This window comes from Pezoporus wallicus, unplaced genomic scaffold, assembly GCF_028554395.1.
Source record: "Pezoporus wallicus isolate ANWC-B61680 ecotype Strahan unplaced genomic scaffold, APGP_CSIRO_Pwel_v1 contig_2384, whole genome shotgun sequence".
Classification (NCBI taxonomy): domain Eukaryota; kingdom Metazoa; phylum Chordata; class Aves; order Psittaciformes; family Psittacidae; genus Pezoporus; species Pezoporus wallicus.
The window spans coordinates 3,679,777-3,695,287 of NW_026640488.1; the positions used below are offsets into that span (position 1 = coordinate 3,679,777).

General features: G+C 40.3%; 1 protein-coding gene across 2 annotated transcripts; it reads right to left on the reverse strand.

Moving 5' to 3' along the window:
• Positions 1-116: 116 nt before the first annotated feature.
• PPID (peptidylprolyl isomerase D) lies at positions 117-13,946 on the reverse strand. Of its 2 annotated transcripts, XM_057419250.1 has the most exons (10): positions 13,766-13,946; positions 11,964-12,104; positions 11,429-11,535; positions 8,505-8,693; positions 7,331-7,453; positions 5,626-5,732; positions 3,032-3,173; positions 1,010-1,096; positions 883-925; positions 117-348 (listed from the first exon to the last, which is right to left on the reverse strand). In XM_057419250.1, the coding sequence occupies exons 1-10, from the start codon at positions 13,848-13,850 to the stop codon at positions 260-262; spliced, it is 1,113 nt and encodes a 370-aa protein (XP_057275233.1). In that variant the 5' UTR covers positions 13,851-13,946; the 3' UTR covers positions 117-259. The 2 variants fall into 2 exon arrangements, with proteins under 2 accessions (XP_057275233.1, XP_057275234.1); XM_057419251.1 differs by lacking the exon at positions 1,010-1,096.
• Between the last annotated feature and the right edge of the window lie 1,565 nt (positions 13,947-15,511).

Below are 15,511 nucleotides of genomic sequence, written 5' to 3' on the forward strand. Positions count from 1 at the left end.
AATTCTAACAGAAATCGCCTAAATTGTCTTGGTGTGAAACTATGCTTCTTAGGAAGCTGCAAAAACACACCTGAGTGGCAAAACACAAGTTATTACAGCTTAAAAATAAAACCCACTTCACCTTTGAACAGTTTGTCTTTATTATTAGACTTCTGAGTTGTAAACACTGAAAACTGCAGCACAGGGCAAATGAACGAAGCGGCTCCATTTATCCTTTTGCATGAGTTAGTGCATAGATTTAGAAGTTTAGGGAAAAAAATCAAGCAAACATTTTAGCATAAGCTGCCTTCTCTTTCTCCTTCTGGGCTTTTATCTTCTGCTTGATTTTGAGTGTTTCCGTCTGGATAGCTGCTTAGAAAGAAAATCCACAATAGAGTTACGGTAATCTCTTTACATTATGTCTCTTAATATGTCAAGACCAGCTCATACTGCTGCACCTTACCCATGTTATTTCATTTAACAGAACTGCATTAATCTTCAATTAGGTCAGATACATAGGCAGCAAAAAACCTTGTCCCTACAGTAAAGTAACCAGGTAGAGGAGGATGTGGCAAGCACAGTACTGGTGCCAGCACAGAATTCATATGCCAAAAATCCTGTCCAATTAGACCAGGAAATTAAGTTAGTAAGACCTCTGTGACACAGAGAGATGGTTCAAGAGGCATGCTGTTGACCTACATCAGCAGGTTACCCAGAGCAACAGAAGCATCACTGCTGTGTAAAACCAGGTGAGAATGCTTCAGAGGGCTCTGTCAGCACTGAAGTTGTTAGAGGCTAGCATTTTGGGCATAGCACTGGTATCAGTTCCTACAAAACACTACCCTGGTTAATTTGTTACATTCTTAGAAGTAAAGAATTTGTAAAGAAACAGCTTTATTTTACCTTTGTCTTCAGGGGCAATTTCATGAGCCTTTTTAAGATCAGCCTTAAATAAAAGAGAAACATAAATTAATGTTCTGATGAAGTGTTTAGCTAAGATAAAAATTCTATTAAATATTGTGATCATTACCAATGCCTGATCGAGATCTTTTACTCCCTGCCATCCTTGAGCCCGTCTGTAGAGAGCTTTAGTATTTGCTGGATCTATTTTAAGAGCCTGTAAATTTAATAAAATTGTCACATTAACATTTCATATACTTCACAGCCTCCCATCTCCACAAATGGCACAGTTCACACCAGCAGACAGTATCTCCAGTTGGTTTGAGGGTAAGCTGTCAAAACATTAACTGTGTAAAAAGGAATGCTCTAATGTAGCACACTGAATAGCCAGCTAATCAGTTTTAATACCATTGGACCAGGAGAGGCCTTTTGTGAAGGGCAAGCATACATTGAGGATAAAATGGAACATCTGTGTATGTATGTGCACATATAAATGTATGTATATATATATATATATATGTATGTATCTGTTAAGGCAAAGTTGTTACTGCAGTTCAAATTATCCTAACCTTGAGTCTCACAGTATAAGTCTGTATTGCAGCTCCTTCCTTCACACCAAAAAAAAACCCTCAAATGGTGTCATAAATAAAAGACACAGATTTCCTGTAAAGCTTTTCTCACTGTAGGCTAGAAAGATGCATCCAAGCAGTCCATCTAATGCTTCAGGAACCTTGCCAAGTTCCAGTCATTATGTCTCTTTTGAGCTGAAGAGTTTCACTAATGTGCATATATGCCAGTATGGCATATCAAAATAGGAAATGGTGGCTGGGCAAAGAAATTGTTCTACTATTTATGATTACTTATTTTTTTGATGTACCTTAGGGAATTTGGCTAGCTAGCTGTTTCCTTTTCTTGCCTGTGAAGATCACGTTCTTTTTTCTTACTGCAGATAGCTCTACGGTGTGTCTTTTTATTATTTTAAAGAATATATTGGAAATCTGTTTGCATTAATGTATGGCTTCATTGATTCCACTTACTAACTTTAAATCAGTAATTAAGAATTACAGACACTGGACAGTTAACCTAGTTAACCTTAGGAAACTGCTGTTCTTACTAAAATTCTAATATGCTGTTTAACATTTGTTATGAGATGTAAGCTGACTACCTTGCAGAAATCTGTTGCAGCTATGGAGCTGGCTTTATCTAAAAATTCTGTAATCTTAAAGTGTGGGGATTTTTTTCCACAGTGGCACATATTGTGGTTAATAATTTCCATCTGTAACACTTAAATGCCATTTCAATTTTTACTATTCTCTAGATGACATATATCACACTACACCGTTGTTTTATTTTCCTCATTCCCCATTTGTCCATTCTAAATATAGGTTTATGAAAGTTTTCCATGTGCTAACGCCATCAACAGGCTAGAAAGCAAGCCGGCTCTCTGAAGACCCTCACACACAGATGGGCCGAGACTCCTGCTTTCAGCATGAAGCCCTGGGAGGTTCTGCTCAGGATCCTCTACTAACAGATAAGAACATTCTTCAATCAGTTCCTTCAAAATTTCAGAGTTTTACTGAACTATTTAAAGTTTCCTCAAATGTACTAAATTCTGACAGTATGTTTATGTCACCATTCCTTCCTCTCCACCCTTTCATTTTATTATTTTTCAGTGTTTCCATATTTATTATTTCCTTCTTTCCTCCTATTCACTGATTTCATCTCACTACTAAGCCTACCTGAAAGGGCTTTAGTTAGAACAAGGTACAAGACCATCAGTCTAAAAGCAAATAGAATGTTTTGCTCATGCTAGTCTTCCAGAGAAAAGTATTCCTCTTTCACTGAAGACAGTTTAACTTTGTAATATAAAAATCAGCTCTGCAAACCAAACTGACAGTGACAGTGTGCATTTTATCTGGCAGTAAGCAACACCCCTCTTTTGTTTGATTCTAATGAGTCATTTTCCATTTCAAAATCTTTTTTAAAAGCCACGTACTGGAAAAGTTAGCAATAACTTCACAGTCAGCCTTCCACTTTGTTTACTTTGAAATCATAAAGCTTGTGAGAAGACTCTGTAGAAAAGCTTCACAGTTTCAGTCTCCATTTTCTATCTAGGACAACTGTTCATCAAAATACTAGACATTAACTTTACCTCTGAACAACTTTCAATGGCTCCCTGCCAATCCGACAGTTTTAGTTTACAAGCGCCAATGTTTAGAATGCAGGTCAGAGCAACAGTTTTTAGCTTTGGTTTGTCTGCCTCCTCTGCCAGTGCTTCAGAAGCTTCTACATACCTGCAGAAAAACAGATTTACAAAGCACATGTATTAATGTTGCAACTCCCATTTTGTTTGGCCCTTAGCCATCTTTCTACAGGTATGTGCAAACTGGCCTATCCAAAGTGGTTATTTTTTAAGCAGTTTCAATTCCACTATTACAAATATCTATTAAACTAAATATACAAGACCTATCCTGACAAGAAAGATTAACTCCCTGGTGGTGAACGTTTTCCTGTAACTCCTAGTCCTCCACTGTACTAACAGCATTCTTTTTCTTAGACAAATGCACTATTTAGATGGCATGAAACCATTAGGATTTCTCTCAGTGATTGTTTATTCCCAAAAACATGTTCTCATTAGTGGCAAAAAGTCAGCACTACCACTGCACCTTCCATATTCATGGGAAGCTTCACCTCTTCTTCAGCTCCCTCAGCAATATTTTAATTGGTGTAGGAATCTATGGCTAAAATCAGAATCTAACTTTATCTTGTAAAGGAGGGTGGTTTACGAGCATTAATAACTCCACCTTCTTTCCACTGTCTTCACAACTTTTTTCTTGAACTTCAAAACTGACACTAGTTCAGGACTAAGCCACATCATTTAGAGCATCTGTTTCATAGGAAAACTGGTAGGCAAACTGTAACTCATTCTTCTTGAATTATGGTGTGCTAATGCTGTCAGTTTTTATGTCAAGTTGCATACATTCACATTTTGAGCATGCCATGTTTAATGCTGTCTTTGCAGATCAGTGCCTATGTAAGTTCTATTTTTGCATGCCCTATGACTGTTGCATGGTATGTATCAAACTTTGGATCACAGAATAAGCAATACTTAAAAAAGATGAGAACCAGCAGAGAGATAAAAGGGCAAAAAGCTAAGGAGAGTTATGTTTGAAATGAACATCTCTACTATTTATAAATCATACCAAAACATGAAAGACAACAAGAAGTAATATGGTGGGTTTTTTTAAAAAGTGTCAATTCTTACATATAAAATAAATAAATAAAATGTTTAAGCACCAGTAGGAGAGGAAAAAGAACATAAAGTTATAATGGTTACTGTTGGTAAAAAGAAAAAAAACAACTGTCAGGATGGTTTGCCGGTGAGTTGTAGTTAAGACATGGGAGATACCGTGCCAAGAGCTATTCTGTGCCTTTCAGTTCTGATGCAATGCCAGCTAACATACACCATTGTACATAAAGGTGTAAACATAAAATACAGACAGTATTAGATTTTAGTACAAAACAACAGGGCGTGTCCACAAAAGTCTGATCAGCTGGAAAGATCGAATTTGTTTACCCCACAAAAGTTAGTATCCTTCCAATCCACAGGGACAAACAAATAGGGACCAAATAGAAACTGTCTGCTCAGATTTGAAGAGCCTTCACTCCGTGTGCTTAAGAGTAAGTAAGGCAACTAATTGTAAGGGATGATACTGACCTAAGAATGGAGAGAAGAAATGGACAGCTACAACACACAAAGCCCTAAAGATCCATTTCATCCTCTTTTCTGGGTGATTTCTGAAAGGCTTACATAGAAATCCTATTTACTTTAGGTTTTCTGTTGGTCTATGAGGGGCTTTTTGAGGGCAGGGGGAAACGCTGCATCTTGGGTTAGTATCTGTAATTAACAGATACACTTTTATGGCTCAGAAAGACATTATTTGTTTGAATCCCAATCAGTTAAAAACTCAGCTGAAACATTAAATATGCCCAAATTCTTTTTCTTTCATTGTTGTTACTGCTAGTTAGCCAGTTATTATTGAGAAGGTAGGGATAAAGGTCAGTATATATATATATATGTATATATATATATATATATATATATATATATATATATATATATATATACATATGTATATATATATATGTATATATATATGTATATATATATAATATATATATATATATAGGAGAAGCTCATAAAGCAAAAAGCATGAAAAAAAGAAAGGAGCAGTATGGAAACAAAAGCAAGACCACCATGATTTTGAAGACATGATTCTGAAGTATACGTGGAGTCAGGATGGTGGTATGAAGCCTCAGAAAAAATAATGGCAAATTAATAAGGGTCACATTTGGGGTACTCAAACTGACCTGTTTGTGAAACCTACTGGTTTTTAGAAATCTGAGAAAAAAGTATCTCCCTCCTTTCCTGTCCATTGACTACTCTGTCTACTATTGTGCTTTCTTCCCAGTTATGCACCAGCACACCAAGAGTATTAAAAAAAGAGCATTTAGTCAGTTCTAAACTATACTTCATGCCTATAGCTCTTACCTATAGCAGTGAGTAGAAGACCTGCTTGAGTAAGTAGCTAAAAAACAACCACATCTTTTCCAGATTTAGAAGGCTCTTTGTTTAAAAAAGAAGAAAGCACAGCAACAGGCACTTTTTAAATGCACATATCATTGCTTGTTATCAGTATTAATTTGGGTTACAAGAACTACCTGATTGAATGATGATAGCCTTACCGTAAACTTTTACTATACTTTTTAGCTGCCAATGCCCAATTTTGCGATTTGAAGAAAGTATTTCCTATATTCTTTATGTCTTCTGCTATAGCCACAATCTTGTCAACCTAATAAAATAGATGGAAAATATAAAGGATGAAGGTACTTATGAAAGAAGTCTTGAATAACTTAATGTTTAACCCAGGTCCATCCTCTTTCAAAGATTATAAAATCTCAGAATAAAAACATTCCAATTGTAGACAAAGACTAGCTTCAAGCCACTCCCGTAAAATTTTCTACTTTATGTAACACAACAGTCTGAAAGATTAAATTCCTAATGGGTTTTCTACAGTATAAAGTGTGAGAAAATACCAGAAACAACATAGCAGTTCAACTCCTTCCCCTAGATGCTGCTACCCACAGAAAGCTATATATAAAGGTGTTGACCGTTACTCATGTAAAAGAAGACATGTTAACAACCAAAGTATTCAACCAAGACTGACTTATTCCCCAGAAAAAAACTTGTCTTCTGCTTCTCAGAATGGTAAGAGTCCCCTGAACTCTGCACACACTCGAACTAGAGGTTTTTTCAACACAGTTCTTCTATCAAAACACTTAAAACACCTGTAGAAGGAGAAAAAGAACAACTGCCTGTCTTTATTGAATCCATTGTTTCCATTTCCAGTGTTGTTACTTTTCCAGTGGCAATTAAAGTTTATAATTACTGCTCTCTATAGCACAGCTGGCTTAAGCTCCATCAAATGTATATATTGCTCTTTGTAATGCTATCAGTTTACCCTTCTACTCTATTAGAATTAGTGACCTTGGAAAAAAACTAATTACAGCATGAGACCAATGTCATCATGGTTTCTGTAATTAGTTTATATGAACTAGTTTAAAAATGAAAGGCAGGCACCTGCCAGCTTCAGTTCTGAACCACAGCAAATGCTATCTATCCTAAAATAATTTCACAGGCTGAAGTCGTTCTCAGTGGCCTTACACAAGGAGTGTCTTGGTTTCTAGCTGTAATGTTTCTTTGCTCTTCTATTTCCAATACTCTATTTGGAACCTACACGTGCAGCCTCCTTTATCTGCCCCTCTATAAATTCACTGATTTACAGTTTGTCTATTTCACTTCATGATGAAGTAAAAACCTGCAGAAGAGCTGCTTCTACCAGTCTGCTCCCTAACTCTCACCATCAGGTCTCACTTCAGTTTGAACAACCTGAGCAGCAAACAACTACTGGGAATTGAAAACAACTAGCTCTGATGTAGTGAAAAATCTTTTTTAAAGGCTGAACTTTTACTATTTCTAGTACGTGAAGCAAAATATTTTTAAGGGTGGATATTTTAAAAGTTGCACAGAAAAAGTGTGTAAGTACAACATTTAGTCATCTGCAGGATGGAGTTCCAGTAATTGCAATTTGTCACTACAGCACAAACAAGAGTATAAAGAAATGAAGGACAGGAAAATAAGTGCAGCAACTGTTAAATAATTGTTGTTTAAGTTAATGGGGGGAAAATCAGCTGCAATTAGTACTGGAAAAAAAAGAGAGAGCAATCCACTCCCACAGCATTCTCTTTCCTAAAACTGTCACCATTTAATCAGGACCTTGACTGATTCCTAAGAACAAAAGACTTAGGGAACATCATCACAGATACCATGTAACTCAGATTACCTACCAGGTTTACATTCTGTAAGATACCTTAAAAGAAAAATACTTACATCTTTCAAGTCCATATCTGAATCTTCAGGAAAATCTGGATGAGCATCTCCAGATCCATCCTGAGGCACAATTCCCCAGTCATCTCCTTCCTTTAGCTCTCCACATTCTGCAATGACGCACAACTGAAAAAATAAACAGAAGTGTTAGTTGTTAAGACAGCTTCCCCCCAAAACAAAGCTACAGCTGATGACTGCTCTTTCAAATTCAGTACAAATGCTTTTTCATCAGTTGTTTGGGTGCACTGATTTCAGAAACCCACCACTTCATTAGCCTACCCTCATCACAGAATGTTTGGGCTGGAAGTGACCTTAAAGATTATCAAGTTCCAACCCCCTGCCACAGGAAGAGACACATTCCACTAAACCAGGTTGCTCAAAGCCTGTCCAACCTGGCCTTGAACACTGCCAGGGATGGGGCAGCCACAACTTCTCTGGGCAACCTGTGCCAGTGCCTCACCAACCTCACAGGGAAGAACTTCTTCCTAATACCTAGTCCGAATCTTCCCCACTTTCAGTTTAAAGCCATTCCTCCTTGTTCTATCCCTGCATGCCCTGGTAAAAAGTCCCTCTTCAGATTTCAAAAGGCTTTTGTCACACCAAGCATTAAGTTCAGAGGAGCAGCATTCCATGAACACCATACCCACGCTCCATGGAGAGGCTGGAAGAGGAACTGGCAGCAGGCTGAGCTGCAGCAGAACACAAGATACGGAAGTTCTACTGCGTTAGAGAAGACAGTTCTTTCGTAATCTACTAAGTCTTTTAAAGTTACAGAGGTACTAATGTTTCAAACCACAGACTGAGTTGACCTACACACCAACTGCTTTTCCAGAAATACAACAAGAATTACATATCCCCTAGGTAGGATTGTGAATTCCACCTTTTAATTCCACCACCCATCCTACACTTCTAGCTGTGCATTTCCACCTTCACCCTGGTAGAGGCTTCCACCCTCACAGCTGTGTTGAACAATATTTCTTTTGTGCAGGGGAAATTTACAGCAAAAGAACAAAAGCCTCTTGACAAGGACAGCAAAATGGAAATTAACACTGTTCATAAAAATAACTGGCTAACATTTAACAGTTGTAAGAATTACACCAAGTATTTAGAAGATATGAATATATGTCATATAATGGAAGAATAAACATCATCTGTAGGTGCTCTGGATTTTGCTTACCCTAGCAGGAGTTTCTCCTTTCACTTCAACATTTTCCAGTATTTTAACTACTCCCATTCCTTTGATCACTTGGCCAAACACCACATGTTTCTTATCCAGGTGAGAAGTAGGCACCGTTGTAATGAAGAATTGAGAGCCATTAGTACCAGGTCCTGCATTTGCCATGCTCAGCAGCCCTGGTTTATCATGCTGTGTTGGGGAAAAGAAAATCACAACATATAAAAGATCTATTATAAAACCATACAGAAGATCCTGTAAGGCAGTTAATATATACAGCAAGGACAGCCATAATGGCAAGTTGGTAAACCAGTTACATATAGTTAGCAATTAATTTTACCCATCATGACTGAAGAGGGCAAATACCTAGCTCTGCACCTTTACTCGCCACACAGCAGTCCAGAAAGCAGAGCCGCCTGTGTGACTGGATGCTGTAACATCTGTCTGCTTCTGGTACACTCAATCCCTGCAGTGCTGCCAAGTTTGGACAGATCGCCTGAGAGACATGTGAAATTCTTCCCTGGGTTACTCAAGACCACTGGCCTTGAGAAACAAAGCTAAACACCACTTAAAGCAACTTCAAAGTTACACTCTCAGGATGGGTATGTACTGTTAATTTTATAAAGGCTGCTCACCCAAAGTATGTTGCAGAACTGTGGGGTTTATGGGTCTGTGGTCTTTATTATTTAAAGGTTGGGGGAGGAAGGGGGGAAGGTTAACTCCTTCACTTTCACAGACAGCCAGTTTTTATTCTCTTGCGATTTTTAACCATCTAATTATTTTGGCTTATGCTACCAGGCCACAATCTAACAAAAATTTATTAAACAGCCCAACATGAGAAAATATTGTTTATCTTGTTTGCTGCAAGTACTTTTTCCTTCTTTGAAATAAGAATTATCTTGCACCACCACACAGATTACTTCATTTACACTTGTACTGCAAAAATCTACTTTTCATATGTCTTGTGATTCTCTTGTTAAACTGACATGACGCAGCCATTAAGATGTTATTCTCCCCAAGCTGATCTGTTATTAATTGTAAGGAACCCTGTTTAACTTAAATCAGCATGTTATACCACGCATATATACTGAAGCATGCAAACTGTGGGATTCCTATGAAACTTGATATTGTGGGGAGAAGGGGAGGGAGACCACCATAGCAACTGTCAGACTTCAGAGAACATCTCTCCTAACTGTAATTAAATCTATGATGAATGTTTGGCTACATTTCTAGATATTGCTCCAAACCTGGTTATGGACTTTGACGCCTGACTAGTAGAGTATTACCATATTTTGTTTTCCTACAATATTGTTAGGAGGTAAACACAATTGCAGTCAGGGCTTTGTTTTAGACATGGGTCAACAATGCCTGTAATTCTTTTAGTCAGTATTATTGAGGAGTCATTCATATGCTATCACATAATTAGACATAATGAACTCAGTTAATGTCAGTGCTGAGACTGTTACACCTACAGCTCTGGGTGTCTTGACTGTTGTAAGGGGTGCTTGAAAAACATGTTATTTTTGTTGTTTCCAAGTTGTACTCCTATCCAGGTTCAAGATGTGATTACTCACAGTTCAAGCACAAGGGATTTTTTCATGCCACACTGCCCTTTCAGTACAGCTGAGAACACAGATGAGCACTCAGAAACAATTATTATGGTTGCAGTTTTTCTCCAGAACAGCTAAGTCTGCTATCCAAAACATCTAAGTCACAGTGTACAGGTAGTACTTAGATTTGAAGATCTTAAATACTGTTTAAATTGTAGGCTTAAAGTGTGCATACCTGCTGCACAGCATGATAAAAAGCAGTCCTCTTCCTGGAATAGCCATTTTCAAAGCAAGGTAAAATGCTTAAAATGCTAAAATGCTTTAAAAAGATTTTTTTCAAAAGTCAATTTATGTCAAAAGACAGACTGTGGAGGCATCAACTGCATTCGATTTTTATGATGAGAAGTCCGAAGAATGGTAATGGACATTTTGAAAGCTATGCCTTTGCAAAAGAAACAAGAAAAAATATACAGGATACACCCTGAGAAAACTGCTTATCTAAAATTGTACATGTGGTGTAAAGCACATGCACTTGCAGTCTCGCTAGATGATGATTTTGAGGACAAAGATTGTTTCAGAATTTCCTACTCTTGCAGCGCAGCTCCTGCCTCTCTTCACACTGCTGGGCTGACAAAACTGCTTGTGGGACTACACTTATGGTTGCTAGTAATGAAATAGTGAGCTCTGACACAAGAGTGGGAATAAGTAATGGAAGGAGTAGGAATTTCTGCCATCAAAGAGAGCATCTCTTAAAATGACATCCTCACATTGAGGCCTTTGCATATTCAAAAACTTGCTTTGTTCACAGCACGTTTTTCCAACATTTTGGGTGAAAAAAGCCACTTGTAAACAACCATTTACTTCTTGTACCATTGAAAATAAATGCAGTGGGGAAAATGCTTTATCTTTTGGATTAATTCTGCAACCTACCATGGATTCCCTACTTCTTAAGACACGTATTTCTCACATCTGATCTGAATGTTACTAATAAATGAAAAAAAAAGGTATAAAATCCAGTTAATGCTAACATACTGTATATGTCTGAGTAACAAAATTTGCCACTCTAATATCACCCTTAATTTGATGAGAACTAAAATATTGTTTCAAATGAATTTCTGATGGTGCAATTAAAAAGAAAAATTGAGCTATGGTTGACTTTGTTCAGTGAGGTTGACCTCATTTTGTGTATTCATACATGTATTCTGTACTCAACAAAGACTATAAGGACAAACTAGTTGGGGCTTTTTTGCTGCATTCGTTTGACTGCTTAAAAATACATGAACCTTGGACTAAACAGTGCTAATTCTGAACATCAAGAAAAACAAAAATCATTGAAACTTCAAAAACTGAACACAACTAGTATTTTCAATGGAGTACCTTATAATGAAAGTTTTCATCTTCAAATTTTTCACCATAGATACTTTCTCCACCTGTGCCATTTTGGTTTGAGAAATCTCCACCCTGGACCATAAACTGCTTTATAACTGTAAAAGAAAATAATTATAAAATATAGCAGCAAGGCAGGAAAGGCATGAAATAATAATTTGGAGATGATGAGTGATCCCTGTCAGCAGCACCCATACTTAAATAAAATCAAAACCCACGCTTTATTAAGTGTCCCCTAAGTACTCCTTTTCAGTTGATATTTAATCCTTTACCTGAAATTCATTTCAACGTACTCACAGCGCACACTAGACTAGTTTTACTAACTTACTAATGCATTTATATTTTACTACTGTCAATGCATGGTAAGACCATCTTGTCATTAGGAGGATCAGAAAGTCAAAAACTTTACTTTCAGTCAAGCTATTTCTTAAACAAGTACTCCAAAATATTACTTAACATTATTTCAAATATGATAATATAGGACTTCAGTTACCAACAGGAAAAGAGAGGATTTCATGGAACTTACTTCTATGGAAAGGACATCCTTTGTAATGGAGAGGTTTTCCAGTGGTAGGCCCCATTCCTTTCTCTCCCGTACATAACGCACGGAAATTTTCAGCAGTTTTAGGTACAACATCAGCAAATAATTCAAAGACAATGCGTCCAACTGAAATGACAGATGAATGAAGCATATTTTTAAGTCACATCCTTGGCATGGTGATGCGTTACTGGGCAAATGTTATTCAGTTTGCATTTTGGGCTTGTTCAGTGGCAACTGCTGGCACAGATAGAGTAGATTTTTAGCAAGATTATCAGCAACAATGAATTCCACTATCAAGAACACTTTAAGGGGAATAAAGACAGATTCTGCCAAAAATTTCAAATGCGTCTTTTGCCAGGAAAATGTGCATAGGAAATTACACGTGTATTAAAACCAAATTGCGTACTTTAACGTGTATACTGATGTCTATTTTAACATATATATGTAGTCTGTTCAATCAAAAATAGACAAAATTTAAAGACTGGTTTGCCTTTTATTTGATCAAAAAGCTTATGCCAAACATGTATACTAACCTTACTCCTCATTCTCTTAAACCCCAATTTTACTAGGACACAGTAATACCTGAGGAGGAATAATAGCTATTTACAGTTACAGATGCTGCAAGCAATTGTTAAATCAAAAAATGTACTTTTTTTAACTGAAGTGAAACCTGTGTAGCTAACAGATCCTGTAATAGTTGATAAATGGATTCTGTGTCAGACTCTCATCTTTTCATAAAGTGGTTTCTTAGGGAGCTGTTTCTCACTCCTCGCAGCTGCCATCAGTTGATGATCCTGTTTTCTCATCAGCCTCACAGTCAATTAGTTAACATAACTTCACTCTACCGGAAGCTAAATGTAAATATATTAATTCTAATTAATACAGGAATGAAAACAAATTAGAGAACTGAAAGTCAATAACCACAGATCCTCTTGCAGACTTGCTTCTTTTATTCTTTCGAGCAGCAGAACAAATACATGAGAGGTGCTGCCTTGACAAAACGGCAGCATCTATCTTCACCCATGCGAATGCTGGGAACCTGCACTTTCAAGTACCACCCCAGCTACCATGTTGTTGTTTTCGGATTTCCATTTTGACCGTTCACACAGATTTTCCAGTGACCTCCTGCAACCCTGACGACAGACGCCAAGGGAACAACCAGGCCCGCCTCAGCTTTCACCTCCTTACACCACAGCTGCCCGGCTCAGCGGGTCTCCAGTCGGTCACCGCCGGAAGGCAGAACCCCTTCCTGACCAAGGCCGAACCCTGCGGTGGGGTGAGCGGGAGCAGGGGAGTGGGCCGCGGCCTGCACCCACATGGCGCCTGCTGGTGCGCGTCTCTGAGGGGAGCCTGTGACAGCGGTACCCGCTCCCGCACGGACACTCCCCCAGCTGGGAAGCCCGGGGACGGGGTACCTGTGCAGCCATGTGGCCCGTTTCCCTCGGGCCTGTGGGCTCTGGTGGGGAAACCTCGGGGGAAGAGCGCAAAGCCCCCGGATAAGCCCCTCCCCGTCCCAGGGACGCCCGTTCACGGCGAGCCGCGTTTCTCCTCTCCCGAGCCGGCTGTCTGTACTCGCAGCTCGGGTGACTGCAGCCAGCGTGGTGCGGCGCCATCGGGGCCCAACCCTGCTTGTTCCTCCCCGTCGAAAACGTTCCTCTCCGCGGCCTGGCCCGGGCATGAGCCACGCAGCTCCCCCCCGCTTGGCCCGGCCCCCGAGCGTTCAGCACAGGGGTATCCCAGCCCCCCCCGACCCGGCCCGGACCCCGCCGCTTCCGCCCCCTCCCCACCTCGCTCGCCCCCGATGTCCACATCGAAGAAGGTGCGGGGATTGGAGGGTTGGCTGGGCCGGGAGACAGGCGACGGGTGCGACATATCGTAGCTGCCCGCCGGCTCGCTGGCTCCGCCTGCTCGGCCGCCCGCGATTCCGGCCGCCGCGGGGTCGGGGCCGCTCGCCGCTCCTCCCACGGGCGGGGCATGGACCGCAGGGAAGGAAGCCTGGCCCCGCGCTAACCCCGGCCCGGTGGAAGGGGCCGTTGCTGTCAGGTGAGGACGGGAGAGCCGGGGTTGTGGTGGTCTCCCCCGGTGCCCCGGCACGGCCCAGCACCGCCGTCCCAAGCCGCTGGTGGTCTGGCTGAGGGCCGCCAGTTTTGGCTGCAGGCGGAGCGCTGCGCGGGGTGCCGCACCGCGGAGCAAGGGCCCCGCAGATGGCCGCAGGAAAGGTCTGCCCCTGCGGCCTGCCTGTGAGCAGCCTGAAATGACTGAGGGTAGCGTGCAAAGGAAAGAATGCCCGCTTCTTTCTTGAGTTTTTACACACAGAGAGAAGGCCTGGAAAAGCGGGTGAGGAGAGGGATTTCTAATTTTGCTTGGGTTCATGTTTCAGGAGAGAAATACAGACCTCGTGAAAAGCTGCAACTCCTGGAAAAAATGGCACATTGTCAAAAGTGACTATCACCATATGACTGTTCAGAAACCCCGAATAACTCCTGTCTTCTTAAGGTCTGAAAACAAAATGTGTTTCTTCCCGAAGTGTGAGTATCACAATAACTGTTACAAGGCAGTCGCTTTCAGCCACTTGCATTGACCAAGGGATGTGAATACCATCAGAGAACTTTGTTGTGGCTCCTCAAGGTGCAGAATTCCCAAGTGGATGAATGGTCAACATGGCCACATCCTGTGCTCATTGGCATCAGGAAAGCAAGGTATGAGTTGGGGGAAAAGCAGAAGGGTGCTGGGCTTTTACTCTTGCAAACTTACAGCCTTTTGGGGAATGCAGCTGATCAAAAGAAGTCTCTACTCCTTGGACTTCTCTAATCCATCCCAGAAAACTATATACATCTTTTGATTCATTGTATCATCCAAAGGCTTTCTCCTTTAATTCATGTCATCTTTATATGTTTAGACTTGAGTTTCACCAAGCTGTTTTTCATCTCTCTCTCAGTATGTTCTTAATATTAGATGTGTCAGAGGGCAGTTGTAATTCCCAGACTGAAAGAAAAGTAGCATTGATATTACTAACACTGTAGTCCGTATACTTCATCACGATCATTCCCACAGCCTCTGTGCAGATGTTGGATAGAAGATGTGATTGGCACCAAGTACTGTTGCGTATTGCATCTGAGAGCTCTTAACAGAAGGAAAAGCCGTCTGCTACCATCTGAGAATGCTTAGTGAGGAATCAGTGGAACCGTGCTAAGGCATTTTTCTCTCTGAGCCAGGTCATGCAGCTGTGTTAGAGGTTTCACATGCTCCACAATGTCAAAGGCACCAGAGCTCTGAGTCACCTGTAAGTCACCAGGCATCTGGCCGTGGTCACTGGCTGAGATATTTTTATCATTACGCTCAGCCTAGGTGAGGTGCAGTGGTGTGGGAGAAGTGATCTCAGTGAGGCAGTTGCTAGCCAAGTGAGTATGGTCTAGAAGAGATTTCTTTAGCAGACATCAGAGTAAATTGTGTTTTGTTGAGCGTGTCCCCCGCAAGAGCTGTTGGCAGCTTCCTCTCAGGAAGAAGCAGTGATTCATGCTTCCAGGAGCAGG

Coding starts and splice junctions, on each gene's coding strand:
- PPID (XM_057419250.1), bottom strand. CDS start 13,850: ATGTCGCACCCGTCGCCTGTCTCCCGGCCCAGCCAACCCTCCAATCCC. Junction 11,536..11,963: donor AGGATGTCCTTTCCATAGAA/GTAAGTTCCATG, acceptor TTTCTTTTACAG/TTATAAAGCAGTTTATGGTC. Junction 7,454..8,504: donor AAGGAGAAACTCCTGCTAGG/GTAAGCAAAATC, acceptor TTATTTTTTCAG/TTGTGCGTCATTGCAGAATG.